The 27,996-nt window shown below is 38.3% G+C and overlaps 2 protein-coding genes across 2 annotated transcripts; one reads left to right on the forward strand and one right to left on the reverse strand.

Moving 5' to 3' along the window:
• Positions 1–172: 172 nt before the first annotated feature.
• LOC128262726 (WD repeat domain-containing protein 83) lies at positions 173–2,045 on the forward strand. Its single transcript, XM_052997176.1, has 5 exons — positions 173–368; positions 436–554; positions 614–686; positions 1,102–1,632; positions 1,694–2,045. The coding sequence occupies exons 1-5, from the start codon at positions 290–292 to the stop codon at positions 1,816–1,818; spliced, it is 927 nt and encodes a 308-aa protein (XP_052853136.1). The 5' UTR covers positions 173–289; the 3' UTR covers positions 1,819–2,045.
• A 2,133-nt stretch (positions 2,046–4,178) lies between these two features.
• On the reverse strand, positions 4,179–27,643 carry LOC128262723 (uncharacterized). The gene is made up of 3 exons (XM_052997172.1): positions 27,046–27,643; positions 19,117–19,423; positions 4,179–5,830 (listed from the first exon to the last, which is right to left on the reverse strand). The coding sequence occupies exons 1-3, from the start codon at positions 27,135–27,137 to the stop codon at positions 4,322–4,324; spliced, it is 1,908 nt and encodes a 635-aa protein (XP_052853132.1). The 5' UTR covers positions 27,138–27,643; the 3' UTR covers positions 4,179–4,321.
• Between the last annotated feature and the right edge of the window lie 353 nt (positions 27,644–27,996).

A 27,996-nucleotide genomic window follows, 5' to 3' on the forward strand; every position in this document is an offset into this window, starting at 1 on the left:
ACTAAATTTGTAAACATACATTCTTTGAAATGTGAAGCAATGTTTGTTATATTGTACAAGAGCTTTCGAGACTCCACCAAAAACTTAACATTTCTTTTCCATCTTAAGCGTGGGAGAATCAGGAATTAGAATTAGGCTTTTAATTGCAAAAGTTGATTTGGTAACATATCTAATTTTTGCAAAATATTTAAATCTTTTTAAAATGCCAAGCAATACATTTCCGGATAATCACCAAAAGTATAGAATGGTCACACCGACCGTTTGTTTACGTTTTTTATAATTTATAAATATGCCGGAATTCGAAAATTTTAATCTAAAAACTACAATTGACTGCAAACAAGGAGCAGTTCGTGCAGTGCGCTATAACGGTGAGTCATTTTCGTTAAACAAAACTAACTGAAATGCCTAACACTTGACAAAATATTTAATTATTAGTTGATGGCACCTATTGCTTGAGCTGTGGGTCTGATAAAAAGATAAAACTCTGGAATCCGGTTTCGGGTATACTTCTCAAGACTTATGGCGGTCACGCAGACGAAGTTACGGATGCAGCGGTATATCATCATATATATTTACTAAATAACAGCAATTCCAATTTTCTTGTGCATTGCAGGGAAGCTGTGATAGCAGCTATATTGTCTCCGCCAGTTTGGATAAAAGCATTATATATTGGGACGTGTCCACCGGTAAGATTTTTAGCACTTGATATCTAAAGTTCAATGTCATTTACATAAATGTTTTTGAAAGGCCATAATGTAAGAATATAGAAGCTATAGTTGAGTGTCTCGACTATAAAATACCCGTTATTCAACTGGCCAATTTATAAATATATATAATGCCAGCAGATGGCGCCAAATATAATTAAAATGGATAGACAAATATTAAAGATGCTGCGCCATCTGGCGGTAAAACATATTACCTGTTCAAAATCAAAATTTTCTTAGCAATAGATAACAGAGTCCAAGATTATAAACTTTATTACAATTATAAAAATTATCTTCACTAAGCTAACTAGGAATTACGGCCCTCCAATTTTTGTATAAATATCTGTTTAACAAATTTAAAGTGTTGGTAGTAAACAAGATATGTTTTCCAATTTAGGAGCCCCTGTTCGACGCCTGCGCAGCCACGCCGGCGGAGTTCGGTGTGTCTGCTTCAACGAGGACTCCTCCGTGGCAATTTCCGGGGGCAGGGACAATGCCGTGATGTGCTGGGACATTCGAACGCGTCGCCTGGATCCAGTGCAGGTAATGAAGGAGGCTCGCGATTGCATCACTACGGTGGCGACCAACGAGAATCGGATCTACGCAGCCTCTTTGGACGGCTGTGTGCGGACCTACGATATTCGGGTGGGCGAACTCACCTGCGACAAGGTGGGCGAACCCATCACCTATTTGGCACAGACGAGGGACGAGCAATGTCTGGTGGCTGGCTGTCAGGATAGTGTAGTGCGTCTTTTGGACTGCGAGACGGGTGGACTACTGTCCGAATACAAGGGCCACTGCGGCGATGACTACCACATTGAGTGCGGAATACTGGCGAACGATGCTCATATAGTCACTGGATCTAGTAACGGAGATGCCTTCGTTTACGACCTGCTCGAGACAAAAGTTCTGCAGCGCATCCGAATCAGTACGGAAGATTAATTTGTATTTTGAATTTATGATATTAATTTAACGATTTGTTTCGTTAGGTGATAATGGCGGCGTGGTCCACTCATTGGCCACCCATCCCAAGCGACAGGAAATGCTTTTCGCCAGGAGGCGGGATATGTACGTCTTCTCCACGGATTTGCAAATCGAAGAGGAGCAGTTGTAGTTCTGGTTTCAAATAATTCAAGTTCAGGCTAGTGATAGATTTAAAAACCTCCATACAACAGAGTCTTGATCCGGTATTATGGCTTATATAAGCTACACAGAATGGGCGTTACACACCCTGAAAACCGATTCAATTCTAGATTTATGTTAAACAAAAGAAAAAAAACTGAAAATAATTTTGATAAAACATAAAAATTGTCAATTAATTTGTCAGTAGATATATCGTAACTACCATCTTCAAATAAAAACCTAAAAAACAAACTTTCGGTAAAAACCAAAAATATTTTTTTAAACCTGAATATTTGTATTATTTTCTTTGAAGCTTTATATTAATGTAGCCATTTGAGGTCCATCTCAGATAAAGATTACTCTTTCCAAAACAGATTCTCTGCATTGTTGCCATGCAGGCTTTTAAAGAACCATTTAACAGATATTTGCTAATCACCCCCAATTAAAAGATTCGATATTTTTTGTTGAGGGAAAAGGAAAAACCATTTATTTGACATAATTTTTTGTATTTTTTTTTTTTTAATGTTTTCATAGAGCATGAATGTATGTAGTAATATCTGGTTGTTTTTGTATGATCTGGCTTATATATGCTTCATGTTTTTAATTTCGTTACGTTTTTTTTCCTTTAACTGTGAACGGTTTGCCTGCATAATGTTTCCTTAATCAAATATTTCGAATGCGGACGAGTGGGCGATCGAGAGGGTGTGGCAAAGTGTAGCTGCCTGGATGCATTTGCTGATCCCTTCATCATTCTCATAGTCTCTCTCCTTTTTGGGGGGGGGGGGGGGGGGGGGAATGCGGGACGCCAAGCCGCGGCAACGCTGCGCGAAGAAGAGTTAGTTCTTCAATTCAAATGGGGTCTCAAGAGTGGCGCCCGAGCAGGGACACTTGGTGTCGTAGCTGGCATCATCAATGAGACGATTTCGGAAAATCGGAAGAAAGTTAAAACGCACAGCGTCGGCGCGGCTTGGCGAAAGGAGACATCTGCAATGCAAGGCCCCTTTCGCTCACACGTGCACATTCTTTTTGCTTTTTGAAGGGAATTTTGTGTGGGGGAATCGAGGAATTCTTGGTTTAACTCTCTGAACTTGTCGTACTTATGTTACTAAAGCATATTAAATATGTATGCAAAGTATTTGTTTATTGTAGTTTAGTAGTAATATTATGTAATGTTCCGTTACTTATGTTCGTATGTACTCTGCATGTATTATTTATATATGTTGTGGTAGGTATGCGTAATTTGTATATAATTTATATTTGTATATATATATATATATTTATATAATAGTTTATATAATAAACGATTTTCACTTGCTTTTAGTTCTGTTTTTCGTTTTGCATTTTTTTTCTTTTGTTTTAGATTGGTTTTAATTTTTTTGTGTTTTTGTTTTTCTTGTTTTGTTTAATGTTTACCACCCACGCTCTGCACTCTCTTACATAAGTATACTTAAAAATTTTTTACACAAATATATCAACAAAAACTCAATAAGTTCCATTCAAAGTATATAAAGTACGCCTATAAACGTAAAAATTAAAGATATGAAAAAAATAATTTAAAAAAGGTAAAAATTAATGCGATGGTGTTTATAGAGTTCAAGGAATTATCAATTAAACTTGCTTAAACAATTTCCGGCATCCTCTTAACGTTCATTTGTTTTTCGCGCCCATTTCCACTGCATGCAATTCAAACGAATTAACCAAACAAAAATTCATAAATTTTATGTCTATTTTCTGTTTTCTTTTTCTTTTGTACTCTGTTTTGTTGTTTCGGTTTCGTTCTTTTGTCGTTATGCTGTTGTTTGCTGCTCTATTATGTTGTTGAAAATCAATTGTTCAGTTGTATTTTGTTTGTTTCTTATGTTATTTCTAGTTTCTTAACCAATAAATGAACAAATGTTAAGTGTACTTTTTCCTTGCATTTAATTACAGTGGCTATATGTTTTGTGGATTGTTGGCGTTTGAAGCTTGGGAAGAGAGGTCTGGTTGAGTTTGAAATTAAATCATAAATATCCCAAAAATACAAAATTTGTTTAGGTCTGCTTGGTATATCTTTTTTGTTTTGTTTGGTTTTTTCTCTCGTTAAACTCTTACTAATTTACATTCTTTTGCCTCTGCCTCTGTTTGGTAACAGTCTCTTTAACATTTCTGTGGCTGTTGCTGCTGATGATGCTACTATTTTTACTGCTTACAATAAGGTTAAAGTTACTGCTACTATTGTTACTGTTACTGTTACTGTTACTGTTACGTTGCCGGGAGGCAGCAAAAGGATTTTGCTTAGTAAATTGTTGAGTGGTTGCTGTTGCCGTTGTTGTTGTTGATGTTGATGTTGTTGTCGGTGTGGTTGTGGTTGTTGCCTCCTGGCGAGCGCCTTTAATACTTGCTCTGGCTCCAGTTACAGCTCCTGCCCCACGTTGGGCGCCACACTTGCCTCCTGCCTTTGCTCCACCACCAGCTGCATTATATCCCGAACCCGCTCCCATTTTGGGGCCATTGAATCAGGACGACGGCAGCTGCTTGGCCACTATCACGCCCGGCCGGCATTGTTTCAAGGCTGTGGTGATGGTCAGCTGCTGGGCGCCACCGCTGCCATTGCTCCCAGTGATTATGGTGCCCGCCGTTGAGCCCGCCGACAAATGGCTGCTGCTTCCATGACCGCCCGTTGTTTGCACCTTGAAGATCGCCGTCGGCGTCACCGTGGTACTGCTGCTGCTCGTCGACACCAAACCGCCGGCATCCTTGGCCGACTTGGCCGTAATGATCACCTGCTTGTTACCGCCGCTCTTGAGTTGAAGGAAGGGTCGCAGCTCTGCCAGTGCCGCGTGCTGCTTGCCCGTGGTGGTCAGGGCGAGTGGGGCATCCTGCGCCAGCCGATGGTGATGCTGCAGCTGCTGGTGGTGGTGATGCACTCCAGTCATCTGGTGGTGATGCTGCTGGAGATTCTGCTGCTGCTGGCCAAACTTCTCTTGGCCCCCGCTGCCGTCCGCAAAGAGATGATCGCCCTCCAGATGCCTGATGGCCTGGACTATGGTCTCCAGATTCTGACGATGCGGATGCTGATAGTGCGTGGTGGTCTGCATCGATGGCAGATCATGCTTCTCCGCCTTCACCTTGACAATCTTGTCGTGAATGCGCTCCACCTCCACCTTTGGCGTGGCCTTGATGGCCGCCTGCAGAATGGGCTGCAGCATTGCAGCACTCGACGGGCATCCTTCGGCATAGGCTTTGGCAATTGCATTCACGTTCACCTCGTTCTCGGACTCCGTGGAGCTGTTCGACGACAGGATGACCTCCTCGTGCACCTGATCCTCGGTGATGATCTCGGCAGCGGCATCGGCCTCCAGTTCCTCGATGCTGGAGCAAACGACCACCTGCTGTTGGCCCGTCATCTCATCGATCTCCACGTAAGAGACAGTGCCGCCCAGCTCCTCCAAATCCTCGCTGCGCACAAAGTTGTCGGTGTGCTCGATGACCTCGCGTGGAATGTAGGCGCCACTGTTGCCGCCAGAAGCGGCTGCCACCGCAGTTCCTGGCGGTGCTGTTGCCACACTGTACAGCTGCCGCTTGATCATCTGCAGCTCGTCTTCGAGGAGTCTCCGCAGGCTGCGCTCTTTCTCCAGCTGCTTCTTCATCTCGTGCAGTTCCTTGGCCGCCAGAATGCTGGCATTGCTCAGTTTGGTGGCCGCCGCTCCGCCCGCGTTAAGCAGAGTCATCGGTTCCGGCGACATCGAGCCCAGACCCTCGTCGGAACTGTCACTGATCGCCTGGATGTTAATCACGTTGTCGGTCAGCTTGCGCTTCTTAATCGCCACCGCCGTGGAGTTGCCCCCGCTGGCACTCGAATCGTTGTAGTTTCCGCCAGTGTTGGCACCACCCTCGCCGGATCCGCCGCCCCCGGCCTCGTGCTCGCCCACCTGGCGCTTCAGTTCACTGTTCTGTGTCAGCAGCTGCGTCTTCTGGTTCTCCAGCTCCACAATGTATTGGAAGGTCTGTTGCAGGATGGCAGCCTGGAAATGAAAATGGATTAATCATAATGTTTAAAGTTAAGTGTCTACCAATAAGTTTAAGAGTTTGAAACAAGCAAAAGGTATATTACCGCACCGCAAGCTGTCAAATGGTTCAAGGATTTCACTAGAAATACTATACCAAGGATAGTATACGATTATTATTGAGTTTCTAAGACAATAAAAGTTGAAGTTCGTAATGGAAAATGTTTATTAGTAAAGCTGTAGACTATAATTATGTTGTATCTATTTTCTTAGCCATAATCCAAATAAGTAATACTGTTTGTATCAACTCCCCTTCAATTTAATCAAAAGGTTTGTGTTATTATTGTACATACATACATACATAAGTGATCATAAAATTGAGGAAATTATTAACCCATTAACAGTGCCCTCTCTTTTTCTCGCCCCACAATAAAAGTCATTCAGAAGACACACACATGGAGAATATCCAGCTGAGCATAAGAAAACAAAGAGGAAAAAAGGGAAAAGGGAGGAGGACGAAGTCGATGCATAATCGCCGAGAGCAGACTTAATTGCAAAAACACAAAACATATAAACAGCCTGGCTTGTTGCTTTTGCATTTTGCCTTGACTGTTTTTGCTTGCCCTTTTTTTTTGTAGTAAACAGTGTAGTAAAGCTGGGAACCCTCGCTTCGCGAAAGGGTTAAGGAACTTGTGTCCTTCAAAATGCGCGCGCTCCTCAATTCAGGCTTTGTGCAACACTGGCCAGCAAAAAAAAGGCGTGGGAAGTAAAAGTGGAAAAGTAGAAATGTAGATCGTATGCAAAAACGGTAAAAATCTGGCTTAGACGCTGGCAAAAGCAGCATGCAAATCAGCGTAGGCGAGAAGTGAGGCCACAATAGTTTTTGTATCTATTGCTGTTACCAACAAAAACTTTAAATCTTATTAACTTCAAAGTCCTTGAAGTGTTAGTGTTTTAAATTTAATTTTAAATTTAAATTCATAAAACAAATGAATTTTTAAAGGAACCGAAAATCAATGTGGTAATAAAGTCGAAAGAAATGTCTTGAAATTTTTTTTTCTACACATACCAATGGAGTGCCACATGCATTCTTTAGGCTTTGATTAAAAAACCATAAATCTTATGCTACTTTAAAGCTGTTCTTGTTGTTGTTTTTGTTAAAAACTCGTTTTGGTTTTCGGTTTTTGTTGTCGGAGGTCACTACTAAAAGGCAATAATAACAACTAAAAGATAGCCATACTGAACAACAACAACAACCTCACGGGTCTGCCGGCATATCACAGCTGCTCTCACTCTCTTTCCCGCTCTCTCACCCCCTTCCTGACAATTGCACACCATCTGTGTTGTGTAGTTTTTGAGAGAGAGAGAGGGAGAGAGACTATGTTATTGTGTGTACAGTTTTCTTGGGTTTATTATTGTTGGTTTTTAGTACCCAAGCGATTTTCAATCTTCGACTCCCCTTGCCTAGCGATGTCTTCTATCTATATCTATTTCTATCGCAGACATCGGCATTGCAATGTCGTGCGCATATCTTATAAACAAAAACAGCAACAAGAAAAGGCGAGAATAAATCACATTGCATATTTAAGTTTTCTAGCTGTTTGTTTTGTTGTTACACACAAAGGTCGTTCATTGACTTGTGTCTATTGGAAATCGCAGACATGGGAACTATTGGAAAGATAAGAAGAAGCGAGCAATCGCTTTGTCTGATAAAACGTTTTAATTTATTGAAGACAAAGAGTTTTATTTTAGGATATCAACTGACTTCTACAATCTTTAACAAAAACGACTAAATTTTAAGTCAGTCATAAACATGTAAAGAGGAAGTCACTTAAAATATGTTTATGACAGATTCAAGAATAATTTCAATATACAAAATATTAACAAAATAAACTTAAATCTTATATTTTTTAGGTTTTCTATACTAGTTAAAGACAAAATAACCCCTTGTGTTTTGACTGATTTGTAAGTAATTTTTTTTGTATTTATTTTCTGTTCCATAAAATTAATCTTCCCATTATTAATTTTATCAGATGGGATGCACTTGTTCTGGGAACCGATTAGAATAATCATATGCTTTATACAGTCATTTCACCCATTCCTCCCATTTCCATTAACTATCCACCAAACTCTCGCAACCATTGGTTTAGCCGGTAAGTTGAGCCCTTGGCTAATAAGAAAGTGTCGTTGCCTTCGCAATTATAGTTGTTTTTGTTGGAAAAACGCCGGCAAGTGAAACGAAAAGAAAAATCCACCACCAATTCATATCAGTGTGTGTAAACAAAAGGCAAAGTCAAAAGCAAAAGCATAAGCAAGAAAGCAAAAAAGACGATCAAACTGGCGGGTCCAACAAGAATCCAATTCAGAGCAAACACAAGCCAACCAACAAAGCAACAACACACACAACAGACGGCCGCTTTTGCGGTGACTGTACTTTTTTCCAACAAGAAGCCAGCAACAGTTCCAATACGAAAAGTTTTTCAATATTCGCCGGCGCCGTCGTCACAAATGTTGCTAGAGAGAGCCGCTCTCTGGCTCTTTCTCTCTCACTTTCAGGTAGGGGTAACAGCATGACGTTGGAGCGAAATGGCTATAGTCTTCGTTGGGTTTTCGTTTCGTTTTCATTCGTTCCGCGAAACGGAAACCAGACGTAGCGAAAAACATGTGGGCCCAAGCTTTTTGTTCGGCCTCTCCCACGTGCTCTCTTTGTCAAGCTTTCCAGATATTCCCGATTGGAAGTCACTCTCTCCCACCCTCTCTCTTTCTGACAGCTGACTTCTATAAATGGCGCGTCTGTTTCCATCGCTATCGTTGTTGTTGTTGATGTTGTTGTTTGCCCACCCTACAACTTGCACTACAACAAATTTCGCTGATTGAATAAAAGGAAATGCATAAAAATAGCAAATACGCCGCCGGTATGAAAGAGCATTCGTCATCAGCTGAGCTGGCACTCAAAGTCGTTCGTTTCGTATGGGTGTGTATCTGTGTGCGAGGCGTAGCAGCAAATAAACTAAATTTAAAAAACATCCATTTTATAGATCTTAAGAAAATGTATTTTCATCAAGCGTCTCGACAGTCTTCAAAAATGTTATTATTAAAAAAATCGTTTAAAACATCTAACAGTTCTTATTAATATTTATTTCTAGGCATTGCCCCAAAGCAGCTGTCTTATATATTGTACATGTTAAGCTGTGTTTATTTGTTTTTTTTTAGGTGTTTTTCTAGTAAATAGGGCGCGTTTTCAGAGAAGATTGAAAAACACAGCCGGAAAACGAATTCCTCGATTTGATTTTTGATGAGAGAGAAGCAGCGCAACCACCAAAAATGCACCGGGCACACCACTTTTTCTCCTTTCTCCTCCAATATTATTTTTCTTTGTTTTGTTTTTTTTTTTTGGCCTACGTGAGTGCACGCATGTTTCTAAGCGTGGCGCTTTCCTCATGTCAAAATGCGGTTAAAATGAAAACAGCCAGGGAAAATCAATTTATTTTTACAACTTTCCTGGTTGCCGTTGCCTCGCCCCTAAAACAAACAAATACCTACTTTACGTACATAATAGGTATAACTTTTTTTGATAACCTATAGTTTTAGAAAAAATACAAAACTTTCCCTTCATTCACCAAAACAAACCTATTTTTATCTTTTGTCAACTAAGCAATAACTTGCCAATAAACATTCTCGGTTATATTTAATTTGGTTTTCCAAATTTTGGTAATAAAGCAATGTGTTCCAAAGATTGTTTACTAATCTTAGTGTTTTGGCGGATTTAATATTTAGATGAATTTGGGAAGCTTTAATGAATTTCGTCTTTATCACCATTTGGCAATTTTATTCGTACGTAAAAAAAAACTTTTTCCTCCTTTTTTTGTTACTGATATTATTGTTTATTCTTATTATCTACCATCTGCCGGTTTCTTTTTTCTTTTGCTTTCTGTTTTATTGCGTCGCACGTCAGCGAAAAGAAGAAACAATTAACGTAGCGTTCTAGCTTATCTTCGGCTCTTCACCTGCAGATGATGATGACAGGTGTGTGCGAAGCGCCACGAAAAGAAAAGAGAATCAAAACAAGTCAGCTGACATTAATTTTTGTGCAAATTTTTTGGATTTGACTTCGTCTTAATGCCACGCCAAAGTTTGCAGATAGCAAAAAAGCGTGAGTTTGAGATGCCCGGAAAAAAATGAAATACCTCATAAAAAATTATATTTAATAAATTACATTTTAAAGAAACTTTTCCCAAAATTAGTACTAGAGTCAAGATTTAAATATTCTTTTAAAAAACTACACTTTAATTTTTATTGGCCTTTTATTTTTTGCTGTGGAAAACAAAGTAATAAAACCCTGACCTTGGCATATATAAATAAACGTTTTTAATATCTATAGCTACATTTTTTAATTTTATTCCTAAAGAAAGATATTTTTCTTAAGATTTCAAATAAAAAAAATTTTATTTAGTTAAGAAATTTTTTTGCATTTATATGTCATGCGTTTTGGATTATTTTGATGAGCCTAAGACCCGATATCGTATTTATTAGAATGGCATACCTGGCTAAAATTAGCATCCAAACATTTTTGGTCATAACGGAACCCGAGACGAGTTGCACGGCCATAAAATCCGCTAGAGAATTATTGTTTTCCGTTGCAAAAAAAAGCGTGAGCGTGAAAATAGGCAAAACCAGCTGCGATTTCTACCGGCTTACTCAAAAGCATGAACACAAACACATATATATCGACGAGATATGGATATAGAATGAGAGATATAATACACAATCACAGAAGAGGGGGATTTTCTTCAGTTCACTCGCACTCGCTCTTACGCCAACTCTCGAGCGCACGCTCTCCCGCTCCCACTCAGCTGCTTTTGCGGGGCGCCAAACATGTGTTCCCACATGTACGTCTGTCTAACTATGTATATGTATGTTTGTATATGTGGGGGCCCCAGGAGAGAATTTCGGGGTGACAACATCGCGCGTATTTTGCGGTCAAGCCAATTGCAACAACATATCGAGGTTATTTTTAAACACTCATATTGTACATCCCACATCCCTTCCCCAATTTTCAGTGAAAATCTTCCATTTAGTGAGTGGGAATACGCAGAGCACAAGGAAATGTCGTCATCGAAAAATGGGAAAAATAAGAAAGAAAGTTTAAAAATCTCGACACGACCATGACATACGCTTAACCCACTGCCGTTCTAAAAAAAAGTATAGTTTCGTTATTCGCAAATTTTTATTGACAATACGAGGAAAAACCAAACAAACCTTGATCCGAATTGAACATACCCTCTTATTCCACAAATAACAGGTAAATTTAAAAGATTTCTGGAGGGACTGGGGCGAGGTCGTACAAGGACAGTTTTACACCCAACAACAGAAAACAGCTGTGTACCAATTATTCCATCTAAAAGCACTGCCACACACACATCTCCGTGTCTCTCATGTTTGCAAATTTATTTCGTATTTTAAGCTAATTTTTAACAAGTGGCGAGCCGTTGCTGACTCAGTTTAAATATGTACAAAAATAAAGAAGAAATATTTGCTTTTTACGCTAACCTAATTAAATTCAAACACGTGCGTTAGATGAGCTCACAGCCACATGCTTTGTTCACAGTCATATATGTATGTAGTATATCTAAGTATTTACGTATTTCTATTTGCCCCCAAGGTAATAGTCATAAAAAACGGCAATTAAAGAAAGTTAGAGAAGCGTGGAAATTCGAAAAAGTAACGTCAGTAACCGGGGCTCCGCAATGCAATAATGAAATATATATTAAATAGTATCCATGACGTAAAAAGCGTTGATTAGATGGGAGGCTTCACGTTTAATAATAGTGCAGTTTAGCTATTTATAACCGGCTTGTTTACAAGTATTAATTAATTAAGCTTCATTTTCAAAATATATGTTATTAAAAGTACGACAATTTTAATTTATTTTGTTCAAAAGAAAGTTTTTTTTTAAAAAACCACAACGATTGCTACTTGGGCGACTTCGTCATCATTCAACAATGTAAATTTAATTATATATTTTCACTGGCAGCGCCTGCTGTTGTTGCTATTTGGGTTAATTAAAACAGCTGTCTTGGGTAAACAACAGCACAAGCGCACGTTGATAAAAATAAATACAACGCCGCCAGCCGTCGTCGTTTGTTTGCCGCGTTTACTTTAATTTTGTAGACGTGAAATTCGATCAGCTGATCTGTGTGTGAGGGTCAGCTGCCTTTCTTTGTGAATCTATGCTATATATTATATTTGGTGGAACTCAACCACATTCTGCTCTCTTCCTTTCTATTTCTGCCGCCATCTACCCGACTCTTTCTCTGCTCAAATTCAAATCGCTTTCAACACACTTTCATCCATTTTCGCGTGCTTCTTTGTCTACCGTTTTTTTTTTATGTTAATTAAATGTTTTCATTGACCATGAGCTTTGTTTAGCCGGTGGCAACAAAAAACAACAATTTCAACTATAAACCTCATGGCATGTCGTGGCTTAACCCCATTGGCACTCAGTGGGTTAAAGGTTTTATTGACCTTTGGTGGCATTCAAAGTTTTCTGTTTGTTAGTGCTGGAGTGCTGGTTTTGTTTTGTAAAAACAAAAGTGCAAGTGACAGTGGCACTGGCACTGGGTAATCAAAAACTCAAGACTAGAAACTTATTGAGATTTTTGAAATTTTAGGTGTAATTGGTTTTTTATTAATTATTTAAAGCTAAGATCGAAATATATGTACATAAATATGAACTGTACATGTAAAACTAAAATTCTATTTTAGATCAAGTCCAAAACCTGAGTTAAATCCCCATCAAATAACAAAAATCAATTCTACAGAGCTTATGCTCACGAATTATGTATATTGACAGATAACAACCAAATGCGGGATATAAAATTTTGATCCAGAATTTGTTTATATTTTAGCTTGGGGCAATTGTCAGTATTTATTTAAGATGCAATTTGATGAGCTGTGAATATGGATCCATAGTGGTATCAATAGGTATAAACACACTTAAACAGGCAATGCACAGGTTCACAAACTGTGTTGTTGTGTTCGTTGAAAAGTATACATATGGCGCCATCTGCTGGAGGCTTATAAATTACAAATTTGGTTTATAGTGTAACGGGTATTTAGTAGTCGAGGTACTCGACTAAAGAGTTACTTCTTGTTTTTGTTTATGTGCATGCATATACGATATTTATTTGTGACAAGAGCTTGCGACGCAATTGGGAAAGCTGAGCGCTTGGAAACCGAGCTTTTCTGCCGGTCAGCGCCGCTCTAACCTTGTTTTCTCACCGTGTTTGTTGCTTTTTGCTGTTGCTTGACCAGCTGAGTCTCGCTTACATGTGATTGCATCTGTGTGCGTGAAATTGCGCAGCAAAAATGCCGGTTGGGTTTTGTTTTTGTTTGGTTTTATTGTTGTAATTTGTACTTTTTTTGTTATATTTATTTGTTTGCATTTTCTATTGAAATTTATCAAGTTATTGCCAAGATTTCACAGCTGTTTGCTGACTCATTGCCATATCGCAATGGAACTGGTGTTGAATTCGTAAAATTTAATCGAGTTTTTATGATCAAAATAATAATTTCGTTATAAATAAGCCGTTTATTAAATTTTTAAATATTACATCTCTTAGAGACTGAAACAAATCAAGAATACCGTTCGGTTGTTTTCGACAAATAATAACCCAAAAAAGCATGGCATTTTTGAAGTTGTAGGTTTTTGACTGTAGCGAACAATAATAGCAATAAATCAAAACAAAACGGAACTAATACACATACACACACTAACAGTAAAAGCCACTGACATTGTTATAAAGACGCTTGAAGAGGAAGAAGAAGGGAGACAGCGATCTTGGCTTGGCCATTGATGAAAAAAAAAATCACCGTTACGATGCAACAAAGTCATTAAATCCGGCGAGACGGCATTCCATGTAATCAACAGAAAAAAATCGCCAGACAGAGAGGGAAAGAGCGAGGTAGAAAGAGACCAACGACGGACCGACATTTTTGCACAACTCACACACCGGCTGTCTCCATTCCGCTCTGTCTGCTTACAAAGTAATTGATCCATTGCACTTATGCTTTTGGCTAGGTTGTTGTTGCTTTTGTCCCGGCTTTCTCTTTGCAAATGCATTCTTCCGCGAAAGTGTCGAGTGGCATCTATCTATAAGTTATCGTCCTGTATAAGGACTGACTGATATGTATCACCTCTAATATGCCTTTAATGCGCTCCATCCAAAAAACACTAAGATCAGAAAGAGACTTTTTAACTTAATTACTCTTAACAAAAAAAAATCACATTTTTAATTCAGATATAAACCAGAAACCAGAAAACTTTGCCGAATTTGTCTGGTACTTCCATAAAATGACTTAAAACATAACCCGAATCAATTTCCTCGTATTTTACGACCCTTTGAGCACCACAAAATACCAAGTTGGGCGATATCTGTGGTTTTTAATTAAATTTAGCAAGTGAAGCATAAAAATAATCTAAATTACAAACAGCGTGGCTCCATTAATTGCATTTTGTGGTTGCTACTTCTATATGCGACTACTATACACCTGATATTCCGTAAGCATTTGTGTGTGGATTAGTAGTGCAAACTTTTTTACTACGAAATGCAATTGAAAGTACAGGCTACACACAATGCGCTCTATAACTGGCGGTTTTATATATGTAACTCTATTTGGCACATAAGTACATAGGTGTTCTGCTTATGTGCTGGATTTTATGTACCTTATCCCGAACTGGGTGTTGGCGTGGCCCAGAAGTTGTCATCGCATCAAACACTTCAGCTGCAATCCCGCTTTTTGCTTCTGCATCGGCAAAAGGTTGCGAGATGCCAATGGCCTAGTGCACTGCACAACCACCCAAGGACCTCCACCCACCGCCCCTAGCCCGGTGCCACGCCCCTGTGTCCAGTAAACACAAAGGCTATCACGGAAAAAGAAAAACGGATTTTGCCGGGCCAACAATCGCAATGCGCAGCTGCCAAGCTGAATGCCCATTTTCATATGAGGAGAAGGGGGATTTCTGGGACATTTTGTGGGGGCTGGCTCTGCCACCCATCGTTCCACTCGGAATCGTCATCGGCTGTAAAACAGCTGCCTACCAGGCGCCAGACAGACGCCAAAACGTTGGAAATGAAATGGCAATGAAACACTCTCGGGAACCGTAAACCTCCCGGAAAGCCCAAACCACTCAGCCCCATCCACACCCCCACGCACACGACTTTCCACAGCTGTGCGAGTGGTGTGGGCTCCCATCAGCAGAAGGCGAACAAAATGTTGGCGCCATTGTCCTATCCCACATCCTATCCTATACCGTGTATCCCCCAATTTCCATACCATGATAGCGTGGTATCCCATCTTTTTTGGGGGTAACTTTGCGTTTGGCGCGCGCTTTTCTTCGTCGGCCACTGGAAAGGAATCGATATTGTATTGTATATAGAAAATTTTCCAGTTTTCTCTCTGTTCGCTGTCTGAGCAAGGTGTGCACTGTGTACAGTGAACACCCCCATCCACTGTAATGTAGGTTAGTTCAGCTGGGGCGCGCCTAAATCTTTACACAGTGCGAAATATTGCGAAAACTTGGTTATTCAATTTGTATTTAAATAAATGCGTAAGAAATTTTCCAATAAAGTAAATTGAATGTGAATTTTGGTAATTCTAAAAGTTCTTAGGAGCCAAACAATTTATTAAATTGCTTAGTTTTTGTTAGAAAACTCTTTCCTTTTTTTGCCCTGTGCATTGCGAGTAGCCACAAAAACAACAATGGGGGCAACTGTACGCAATTGCACATTTGCACTTTAGCGCCACCTAGTGAGCAAGTTCAATGACCCGCCAAACTGTGGGCAAGAAGAGTGCGGAGTAGTGTTTGCAAAATAGAGAGAGGAGAGCAGCGAGTAAATCCCAGTCTTGCACTCGCATTTCCATGCCTCCCCCTTTTCCACCTCTTTTATGCCACCCACCTTAGGGCGTGGCTGTATGTGTGACTGTGTCTCTGCCATGCACCGTTATGTGCGTGTGTGCCTAACTGTGAATGGTTTCAGTCGTCGCAGCTTTCTGTCAGCCAGCCTCAGTCTGCATTGCAATTTTATTTCGCACTTTTCCCAAGCATGTGCTAAACATTCCTGTGTGGTGGAATGTTCCTGTCGTGTGTGCGTAAGATCTGCTTTCATTATGTTTTAGGTCATACATATAACATGCATAAGCGCTCGGGAGGGGTACAATCCTTTAAAACAGAATTTTACAAGTGTAGACTTTTAAATCTAATACTTCTTACTTTTATTATTATTATTGTGTGTTTACTAAATACAATCTAATCTCTCCTATAATCCGACTTAATTATATATTACCATTAATAATATTTTTTTAAGATTGATGAAGAAAAGACTATTGTGCTAGTTAATGAAAGACACTTATTTTAGATCAATCATTAAGTAGACATGAATATTGATTTAAAATTCACCGACTTAATTTTTTTTTTAGATTTTTCTAAAAAATCATTCTCAAATCTCTGGTTATTTTAAAAAATTCATTCTGTAAATGACTAAGTAGAAAATATGAAAAGCTAGAACTATTTTATCCAGCACTTAGTCGACTCTGGTTTAAAGGCTTAACCGTTTATATAGCGGGTGTGAAAAACTTGGTCAAGCTGTCGGAGGTTCGTCTTTCGCCATTTACTCTCTCCCACGCTCTCTTTCTACAGTTATATCCCCTTCTCTTTCCCTGGATATGAGCCCTTCTCTTTCACTCGTATTTACTACAATGTTTACTATGTGTGACAGGCGTGGTGGTGGTATCGTTTGTAATCGTCGACGTTGACGAAGTGCATAGAACAAAAATCCATAAACTACTTGCTTATACCCTTTTCATTTTGTAGTATTTTTATACCCTTGCAGAGGGTATTATAATTTCAGTCAGAAGTTTGCAACGCAGTGAAGGAGACGTTTCCGACCCTATAAAGTATATATATTCTTGATCAGCATCACTAGGAGAGTCGATCTAGCCATGTCCGTCTGTCCGTCTGTCCGTCCGTTTATATGCAAACTAGTCTCTCAGTTTTAAAGCTATCTGCATGAAACTTTCCCAAAAGTTGTCTTTCTATTGCAGGTAGTATATAAGTCGGAACGAGCCGGATCGGACGACTATAGCATATAGCTCCCATAGGAACAATCGGAAAAATAAATGAAAAAAAATTATAACTTTGCTGTTTTTTAATTTTTTGTTTAGTTCTTCGACATATAGTAATGGTAAAATATTTCCGATTTACGGTTTAAATTTCATCAAAATCGGACGACTATAGCATATAGCTCCCATAGGAACAATCGGAAAAATAAATGAAAAAAATTATAACTTTTCTGTTTTTAATTTTTTGTTTAGTTCTTCGACATATAGCAATGTTTAATTATTTCAGAATTATGGTATAAATTTTATCAAAATCGGACGTCTATAGCATATAGCTCCCATAGAAATAATAAAAATATATAAAATAACTATCTAATAATTGAGCTGCAAATAATCATAGTTTCAATGTTTTTTTTAGCACATACTCAAGTAAATCATAATTTAAATGTTTTCAAAAGTATTTAATTAATGCAATAGCTGCAAGGGTATATGAACTTCGGCTTGCCGAAGTTTGCTTTCCTTCTTGTTAAATATTTACGCGCTTTTCTTCCTGTTTGCATTTCTCTCTTGCTGCCTTTTCTTGCTTAACTTGTTTATGCAGCGTCTTATTACATTGTTTCTCTTTTGTTTGCCAGTTATCGCCTTTCTTTTTTGGGGTAAAGACTGATTTATGGGGCCTGGCAGTTTCAGTTGACACTTTTCAATTTGCAATAAATAAGGAGCGCCATAAAAAATCCTCGAAAAGGGGGAAACTATCAAAAAGGCCCAAAAAACAGTGCTGCATAGTGATCAAAAGATTAGCGAAGCTACGCTTTATTGTTGCAAACCTGATTTGAATTTAAATTATAACTCCTTAAAAATTAGACAAGAGTCTATTTACTAAAGTTTGTTAGGATATTAAATTATGTTTCCTTTTTTATTCTTCAAATTTTTTCTACCAGTAACACATAAAATAAATAATTACATTTATTTGTTAACTAAAGTTTCATAAGAGACGCTTGAATTTAACGTTCAGTTAAATATTGTCAGCCACTTTGCTTTTCCTTTCCTGCACACATAAATTAAAAAATAAATAACTGTCTTGCTCTTTTTTATTCAGGCCATTTCGTTGATTTACAACTGTCTACGAACCTAATCGGAATTAATTGAGGGGTAGAAATCTTTAAGTAAAATCTACGAAGTAGAAGTACTTTTACTTTGTCCTGCGCAAAGTGTTTTTAAGACTGGCTAACATCCTTCCCCCACAAACAAGGCTGTTCGTTCCACCGGCCCTTTACAACACACGCGTCACAACAAATCGATGTCGTCTCAAGGTGAAAATCCCATAAATATGAGAACATGTGTATGCTAAAAAAGAAAAAAGTGAACAAAATATATATGCGGCGGCGTAAAAAGAAAAAGCGAAACGCCTCCAACAACAAACAATTGAGACGACTACGACGCCAACACGGTTGCCCTGACGACTAAACGTCGAAAAGGGACCTTCAAAGCTTTAGTCCCCACTCTAAACGCCCCCCTAAAACTCATTTCTATTCACGTTTTATTTCCCAGCTGGAAGCTTTTAACCAAGTGGCGTGTGTTTTTGCTTTTCTTCTGCGCCTTTTTTTCTTCAGGAGACGCAGGCAATTTGTCAACATGTGTTTGTGGACGGCCCTGTAACTGAGGTCCAGACCGAAACGTTTCGGGTTTGGACACTGGTTAAATGTAATTGGGGTTGCGTGCCACGGGTTAGTACAACAACAAAAATGGTAGGATGGATCTCGACCCAAAAATGGTGTTGATGTCGAGATGATTGGCTTCGCAAAAATCCAGACAAAACACGTCAACCGATCGAAAACACTGACCATTGGTAATATTTTCCTTGTTTAACCCACAGACACTTGCATTGATATCTTTAAATTGTTATGGGGACTAATAACCAATTTGTATACGGTTTACGATCAGCAAGACTCTCCTTTGGCCCGTTTATAAAACAATTTTTTTAATTTTAGTACGGAAACATTAGTAATTGGATTCTTAATGATAATTTAGTAACACATGCTAGTGTTACAACAAATAAATAAAATTATTTAGTACCCCCATTAAAACTGTTAAGAAGGTATAAAAAAAGGGTTTAAAACCATTTAAACTTTAATTTACGATTGCGGTACCCAATGCTTGTCAAACTTGAATAAATAGTAACTTACCTTGCTCAACTTCTCGCCCTCGTGTCTCGGGAGCAGTGATCGCAAACTCTGGAAGCCGGCGTTGATGCTCTGCATGCGTCTTCTTTCGTTGCTGTTGGCGATTTCCCGGCGCATCCGCTTTTCGCTGTCTACGAGGGGTTTTCCCGAACCGTCTCCATCGCTCAAGGTCCCGCCCCCTCCGCCTCCTCCGCCCTTGGAGGTATTCGTACCGCTCATGCTCGACTGCCGACGCTGAGAGCCCTGATGGGCCGACTCGCTGGCGTACTCGATGTGATAGTTCTCGCCCCCTGAGTCCTCCAGCTGTAACCTGAAAGATAATGAAACGGGTTAACAATGAGTCACAGACTGGTAAACAGATAAAGATTGCAATAAATATTGGTTAAGAGTCTTGTTTTCTTCAGGAATATTATTTTAAAGGTTTATTTGGTTTGTTATTTTGAATCTCCTAAAGTTTCTAAAGATTTAAATCTTAAATATGGTTGACTTCAATAGCTTTTGTGTCTACTTATTGCCTCTAGAAGTATTACAGATGGTTTTATGTTTCAAAATACATTTTTTATTTCACCTTATTTAGATTCTTTTACAGAGTTATTTATGGCTTTGAATTATCGCCTTACCGTATAAAAAACCAATTAACTTTTACATTTATACAGTCCACGGAAATCACAGCACTCACACACAAAGCCACATGCCCGCTCACTAAAACGCTGAAAAATTCATTCATTCATAAATTTACAATTCCATTCAATTCAATTTTAGTTTAACCCGCCGACGCTGCACAACAATAACAATAACAACAAAGACAAGAGAGAGGCAACAAATACACACACAGTCACTCATTGTTGTTTGTCACGTTAGCATCAGCATCGGACTAAAGCAAAAGTTGGGGTACACCAACTTTATCAACACCCTAACATATCCCCATTCAATCTTCAGTGAACTCTAATAAATTTTAACTATAAATTCCTGAAGTCTTTAATAGTTATTTATGAATATTTACAATAAGAATATAAAAAATATAATGCTGTCAAATTGTAGAATCAAATTACTTTTGTTGTTCGTAAAAAGCAGATTTCTATAAATCGAAATTTTAAATTTGATATACCAATAATCATGGGTCTGTGTTGCTTGGTGTCTCTTTAATTCTACAGAATCCAATGCCAAGACACTTAAATTACTATTAGGTGGCGATCACGCAATATATTAGTAGTTTCTCGTCATACTCATTCCCAAGGAGCTTCTATCATTAAGTGAAAAGTATTTTATGGCAGTACAACTGTTCTGGAGTGTCGAAGTTTGGTAAAGTGATTGAGAAACCCTACGAACTTGTTTGTAGGGTATTCCACTACTGCACTGCACATGTAAGAGAACGATGGAGAGTGAGCTAGCGAAAGAGAGAGGTAGCCTAGCACAGCTGTCAATAGTATGGGCATTCCTCTTTTTGTTATTGTTGCCACCATCGCCGGTCGTTGTGATTGTTGTTTTCTGCCTTCTGTTTTGTCGGTTCGATTTGGTTCGTTTCGGTTTGCTTTGGGACTCCGTTCGTGTGATTTCGCAGCTCTTCTTCTTGTCGTGTCTTTGAGCTATGCTGCAGCATAGTCTCGATGACGCGAGGTTCCAAGAATTCCAAACCGGTTTTAGTTTTACCCTACGAAAAAGAGCAAACACGTTTTCCACAGGCCACAGTTTTGCTGTTGCTGCAGGCTAATGAAAACAATTTTCACAATGGTATGCTCGCCGAGAAAGAACAACAAAAAGGCAGGTAGAGGACGTGGTGGGGGGTGTAAAAGTTGCAACACCGCATTCCAGTCGAACAACAAGAACAACGCTCTTCAAAGACGATGCTGGAAAATACAGTCTTCACTTCTCTAACTCGAACTTTCTCAAGAAATTTCCAAAAATTAACTAAAACATTTTGAAATTCGTAATTTTCGTACAAACTAAGAACAAAAAATAACTTTATAAATACAACTTTTAAAGATTTTGTTGTTCGTTTTTATAAAAAAAAAATTACAAGATTTTTTGTCAAATATTTTTACTCTAATTTTTACTCTAAATCATTCATTGATTTTTCTGATTTTATGAGTTTTTTCTAAGGGTCTTGTCCTTAATAATTAATAGAAATAAATTCAAATGAACAGACCAAGTGCAATATGTTGTGTTAATAATACAAAGTTTTAAATAAACCATGTCTTGGATGAGTTCAATTTATATAGGAATATTGAAAAGGAATATTACTTTTACAGCAAGTGCAAGCGTTTGTTTTTGGTTTTAGAAGTTGGACTGTATTAGAGACATCGTCTTGCTAGCTTGGTTTATTTTTAGCAACATCATCCAAAGGTCGTTCTTCTCTGGCAGCATTTCTGCGGCAAGTGGGCGAAAGAGACGGCGAATGGGGGCTAGCGCAAGAGAGGGGAGATGCCTCCAAAGTTGGTCAACAGCAGCAGCAGGCGGATGTTGTGGCAGCCAGAAAAGCTGAAAGGCCGTAAAGACTGCAAGCTGTTCTGCAAAAGGCCAAAGGAATGTGGCTCGAATCTCGGATCTGGGCACTTGCCTGCTTTTTGGCATCTCGTTTGTTTTTCTTTGCACAATAAAAGCCGAAAAACGCTGAATGAAAACCGCGCGGGGAATCTTGCTGCATGATGCATGTGATGGCAACATCTGTTCTTGTTTTCGATGGGAGGGGCATGTATTTGGCTACTTTATGGGAACAGCATAATTATTCCAGCAATGTTCGTCGTTTCATTTAGAGTAAGAAAATATGACAGTGTAAGTAAACAATGGAAAATGGAGCTTTGCAGAAGAAAGCCGCTGATGGGTAGTTTTTTTTTTTTTTCCATCATCCTGGTGGTCCTTTTTAATTCCATATAAACCCGATTAACAGTTAGCCTATTATACTACAAAAAAAAGGATTCATAGTATTAACATTTCGCCAACTGATCTCTTTCTGACAAATTTTAAACCAATTTTAGTTATTTACTTCTTATTTCCCCCAAATCAAACATTGTCCTGTGATAAAAAAAACTTCTGGATAGTTTCAGAAATTCGAGTTTTCCATATGCTAATATGCTTGAATCGCATCTATTTTAGAACTCTTTCTTCCGTTCTTTCTCATTTGAGGCGTTGCAACAGCTGTTCACCCAAATGCTGTTTTAATTAAAGACTCAGCTGAGATATTGTTGTAGTTTCTTCACTGTGAGATTACGCATTTTTCGAGGTGCAGATATAAATGAATAAAAATAAAATAATAACAACGTATGAAAGACGACAGCTGACGGCGCTGCTGCATCGCTGCTGCAGCGCTGCTTTTTTAGCCAGGGTTCAATGTAGTTCATTGGCCACTTTTCGCCAGCAAGTACATAGAGAGAAAACACAGAGGTACGAGCGATAAACAGACAGAGAGACAAAAAGCCGAAGTCACGAGTGCTGTGCTGCCACCTTACCACCCACTCCGTCCCCACCCCCTCATCTTCAGCTGCTGTTGTTGCACTTTGCACATAAATTGTACATACGTTTATTGGGTCAGTGCTTACGTCATCATTTCACTGGAATTTCAGCGTATTGCTGCAGCAGCAGGTGAAGATAAGGGAGAAAGGGGTAAGAAGGCCGAAGAAAGTGGCAACGAAAGGGGAACTCCACCCAGTGTCGGCATATTCAATTTATAAAGATAAAAATGCAATTATATAATCCACAAATATTGTAAACAATAACCAGCTCTTTCTAATGGATTGCTAACATTATTCGCCCTTTATGAGACCTGTAACACGCTTCAAAAATTGCGAAAGGGTTACCTAAGAATAGTAATAATAAATAAATCCAGTAAGATTAAGGAAGCCAGCTGAATGAACTGGATTAAATGAGAGAAAGAAATACGAAAATCTTGTAAATTGCATTAATTTAATTGTAGGATGCATGAAAATTTTTTAAAAATATTCTACATTATGCTAAATATTGTTAAATTGTATGAACTTATTTTAAATCGACAATGATTTTAACTATTTTATATTTATCCCCAGGTGATACAGTCACAAACTTAAGACAACAAAAAACTTAAAAAAGGACAGAAATTTAGGAGAAAATTATGTTTTTTTATAAGAACTGCGTAAAATGCTAACCAAAAAATCATTTATTCATGTACGCCCCATTATGAAAAAACGGGGAAATCCCGCTTTTAAGCTTATCGGTAGGAAACTTACGACACAGACTGTGAATGCGAGGCATAAATGAAATGCAACGCAATAAGGTTCGCCGCTTGCGTAATTTGTGCAACAATGTAGAGGGGCATAAACTAATGAACAAATTAGAATTCACATTTCCCCGCCCATCTCTAATTTTGCAGTTGCGTCTGCCAGTTAGCGCCACATTTGCAAAAACAATATAAACAAAAGAACTTAAAAAAGCAAATAGAAATTGTATAGGGGAAATCAAGAGCGGAAAACGTAAAAGAAATTATTTTCCAGCTGTTTGTTTTCTAAAGAAATCTATAGAAACTTATCCGCTGTAAACAAATGTTTTTATACTTATGTATACAGACATTTGAGAGGCTTAAGAAATCGACATAACAAAGATAAGGGGGAACAGGACAAGGCTTATAAAGTTTTAAAATAATATCGAATTTATTTAATTCTTATTATCTGGTATTGTGATACTCACGAGAAATTTTATATACATACATATATCATTGTAATATTATAAATTATCTGTCAAAATTATATTGATGCATAAATGAGAGCAATATAAAACGTTTAAAACTTTTTTGAAAATGTTTCATAAGCTCGTTTTTAAAATAAAATTATATTATCTTTTTATCTTTTTTTTACATTGGCTGATGTATCATATATCATGACAAATTTGTTTTACTATGGTGTTGTAGTAGTTTCGCCTTCTTCTTCCTCTTCCTCTCTTTTGCCATGCCCAAAAAACTGTTGTACACAAAAATCATGTGTTTTTCATAAACAAGCCGTAGCGGTTTGTCTCTGTCACACTCACACCATATTATTCTGCCCTCCCTTTCGCTCGCAGGTTGCCAATAAATGCCGCATGCGAAAAACGCTGTGGAAACGAAACGAAAACAAAATGAAACGTTTTGGCATACGAAACGAAACACACGGAGCCATCGCCCAAAAATTTGCGCAGCAGATTTGAAGCCATGTGTTGGTATTAGTTTTCATTTCATTTCTTTTTTTTTCGCAAATTTGCAGTGGGATTTAGCTTTAGCTTTTGTGTATATGTTTTTTCAATGAAACTTGTGTGGTAGTAAAAAAAATGTGTGTGGCGGCATCTGTACTTTTGTGCTCTCTCTCTCTCTCTTGCTCAGCAAGCTTTTGAGTGCAACTCAAAGGGGGCTATCTCTCGCTTATGTACATGGGGAGCGGCTCTTATAAAACTGCAGTTAGAGCGAGACAGAGGCAGAAAGAGTTTTAAATGCTCGTTCTCCGTTTCTCGCATTGCTCCTCTTTTCCAGTCAAATGGGGTAAAAACGGAAATGACGCCACACAACAACAACAACAAGAGCCGCAACACATGGTTTTCGTAGTATTCGAAAATGTGCAACGTGTGGAATGGAGAGGATTGGGGAAGAGAGGAGCAAAGTGGAGACTTTTAGCCAAGGCACGCTCTTTTATTTTAGCACCAAAAACAAGCGAACAGCAGCTGCTAAAACGCAGTTGTTATACCGCCCACACTAGTGGCTAAAATAACAGTTCACCTTAGGTTTTTTTTGGGCTTTTTAACAGTTACCTACGGCGGGCGTATTCTGGTTAATAGAAATATAAAATATATGCAATTTCTAGCCTTTGTGAAGGTTTCTTGGTAATTTTAAATTAATTTTAAGCTTCTACTAATTATAAGCTACTAATACTCTGAGTTAATTAGTATAGACTTCCCGTCAATTGTTCAGTAATGTTTTTTGTTACATTTACAGCAGTTGACGAAATTTTAGAGTTTGTATATGTGAAATTTACATTCAAAATATAAAAGATCGCTTAAATTAAAATAATTGTTCTGCAAAATTGGCGAACAAAAACATATGTATGGCTTGTGACAAGTTTAATATATTTATTTACCCGGTACATAAGCCAACACAATAAAAGCCTTGAAAAGCCAGCTGAAAGGTATTAGTATATGTGGACATACAAATATACATATGCATGTGTATTTTTCGATTCTCTTTGCGGTTGTGCAAAAACATATGCTCCAGCGATAAGAAAAGGCGCCGCTTGTGACGTGTGAAAAGACGAAAAGCGCAACCATATGATTCTGATAAGCCGGCATGAAAAAAGAAACTTTCGCTGCAAAAATTCGCAAAACAAAAACGATCGAAGAAAGACAGTGAAAATAATAAGAAATTCAAACTGTACATTTTTCAAGTAATTCATTTTCCACATTTCTCGCCACTTGTTTGTGTTTCAGGTACACAGAGAAATGAAGCAGGTGAACTAAGTTTTTCATTTTAGCAAGTCAAAATTGAATCCATGTTATTTGTGTAATATTGAATATGACTTGAATGGTAAAAAGTTGACTAAATCATATAAAAATTTCGTTAAAAATGTTACATTTTAAATTCAAATTGAAATGTTTCAAATGATCGATTTCGGGTGTAAACATCATAAAACCTAATGTTTCTGTCTGTATAAAAACAAAGGGGGAAAGAGAGGGAACGGAAAGAGTGTAAACAAAAGCAAAGCAAAACCATCTGATGATACGAATATACCGGTACAGCTGATTTCAATTCAACTATGAACATGAAAAAAGTAGAAATATAAATGTTGATTAGGCAACGCACGATAAGCGAAGAGAAGGAGCGAAAGAGAGGGGGAGATGGAGGTGCGGGTGCGCAGCTGTTTTTTTTTTACCTCCGATAACGCGAACATGTGAGCTAGAGCAAGTTGGCAGCTGAGCGCGAAAGACAGAGAATGGAAGATATGGGAGGAGAGGGAAAAGCAAAACGATCGACGGGCATAAAAAATAGCAACAGCAGCTGAAACAATTAGACCAAATATTTGAGAAAAGGAATAGAGAAGGGGAAATTAAATCTGTAAAAATCTTTACTTATATATTACTTTTTTTGTAAAATTATAAAATAATCTCTCTGTAGAAAATATTTAATTGTGCTAAATAGACTCAAAAGGGCTGCTTAAATATTTTGAGCACTTGCTTGCTGTATAAAAGAACCAACTTAAATTTTGTGTTATTATTGAATCGGCAGAGAATTAATTTTTAAAATGGCATCATGAAATCAATAAAATATCATTTAATTAATAATACATTTTAACACTTTCTTTACATTTTTGCTCTAAATACATATATTAATTAAAAGATAAAGATTATTTGAAGGTATTGTGTGCTTTTATTATTATTATTATGTGTATTGTTTATGATTTAAAAATATTTTATTTAGTTAAATTACTCAAAATAAAGATTTTTTTTTAGCAGCTGAAGCGGCTATGACTAATATTTGTGCCTGCACTGCTTTCCGTCTGCCGACGCTGCTGAAAAATTGACAAAACAGCCGTTTTACAATATGGACGACGAAAGACAGAGCGTGAAAACACGAGAACAGCAGGAAAAGAGAGAGGAAAGAAGAGACACGAAAGATGGGAGAAAAAAGAAGCGTCACATTTATTCCAGCAACAAGAAAACGGCATGGAAGTGGAACTGGAATGGAATGCGATGTGTGTGTGTGTGTACTGGCCTGTGCCTTAATGGTGGTGGTGTTTTTGTGCCGTATTTGTTTTGTCGGCAAAACGGCGGCAAAAAGCAAACGATAGAAAGAGAGAGAGGGCAAGAGAGACCAAAGAGAGCGCACTAGCAAAGTAGTAAAAATAATCAATAATTTGCGTGATAAAAATGCAAGCCAAGCTGTTGACTCGCGTTGTTGCTTAAGGTTTTTCTCACAAACATTTTCGGTAATTTGATGGGTAAACTTACTGTAATTCCTCATCCAATTCCTCGGCGCTGTTGTATTCGGCGTGCTCTAGAATAACCTCCTCCGTTTTGATGGCAACCGGTACGGCGGACATGTTTGATCGTGTTTGTGTGTTTGCTTACTATCGTGGCCAAAATTTGTCTGCGCCACGTGCGTTTTGTTGTTGCCGCTGCTGCTGCTTGGCCACACGGCTACATAAACATTTGCAATTTATTTATAGCCTTTATTATAGCCTTTTATTGTATTTCGCACACACACATGTGTCAGCTGGTCTCAGCTGCTTTTTGTATTTAGCGGCAAATTGTTTGCCCGTCTCACTCGCACACACTAGCACTACTTACACACACTAACACCGTGAGATGTAGAGAGAGGGGAAGAGAGCGACTTTTAGCGCGTTGAGAAGTTTCCTTTTCTATTCACTCCGACACTCTTTCTTTTGCTTGAGATTTCTGTATTTCGCAGCTGTTTTTTATTTTGCACCGCACTGGCACTTATACACACGCGGCTGATATTATGTGTACACAGGCGTATTGGCTGTACGATTTCCGATCGGAGATGCGATTTTCCGTCCGTTGCTTAGCGTTCGTTCGATTCGGCGAAAAATTTCTGAGTGACCGTGAGTTGGAGATGATGTTTTTCCAGCGCAACAAAGTGACCATAAAACGCGTTAAGAAACACAAACAAAGATTATTAGCCTTGGGCGTTTTTCAACACTGTTTTCGATTCGCTTACAGGTCTCTGTTAAGAGTTGGCGCATACTCATACGCCATCTATAATAGCTCGTTCAGTGTCAACGTTTACTCAAACGCCATCTGGAAACATTCGGTAAAACATCGCTGATTTCCTTGTAAAATTCATCTGTTAACCAAAAGTATACGACAATGTAAGGCTAGTGGGGACATGAACCATTTGTTGTTAAAAAAGTTTTTACATCTGGCAAACTGTTAAAATAA

Source organism: Drosophila gunungcola, unplaced genomic scaffold, assembly GCF_025200985.1.
Source record: "Drosophila gunungcola strain Sukarami unplaced genomic scaffold, Dgunungcola_SK_2 000001F, whole genome shotgun sequence".
NCBI classification, from domain to species: Eukaryota; Metazoa; Arthropoda; class Insecta; order Diptera; family Drosophilidae; genus Drosophila; species Drosophila gunungcola.

Excerpts from the sequence above, each read along its gene's own strand:
- LOC128262726 (XM_052997176.1), top strand. The coding sequence starts at position 290 with ATGCCGGAATTCGAAAATTTTAATCTAAAAACTACAATTGACTGCAAA. Across the intron at positions 687-1,101 it reads ATATTGGGACGTGTCCACCG|GAGCCCCTGTTCGACGCCTG; the intron begins GTAAGATTTTTA and ends TTTCCAATTTAG. Across the intron at positions 1,633-1,693 it reads TCTGCAGCGCATCCGAATCA|GTGATAATGGCGGCGTGGTC; the intron begins GTACGGAAGATT and ends TTGTTTCGTTAG.
- LOC128262723 (XM_052997172.1), bottom strand. The coding sequence starts at position 27,137 with ATGTCCGCCGTACCGGTTGCCATCAAAACGGAGGAGGTTATTCTAGAG. Across the intron at positions 19,424-27,045 it reads GAATTGGATGAGGAATTACA|GTTACAGCTGGAGGACTCAG; the intron begins GTAAGTTTACCC and ends ATTATCTTTCAG. Across the intron at positions 5,831-19,116 it reads AGGGCGAGAAGTTGAGCAAG|GCTGCCATCCTGCAACAGAC; the intron begins GTAAGTTACTAT and ends TTTCATTTCCAG.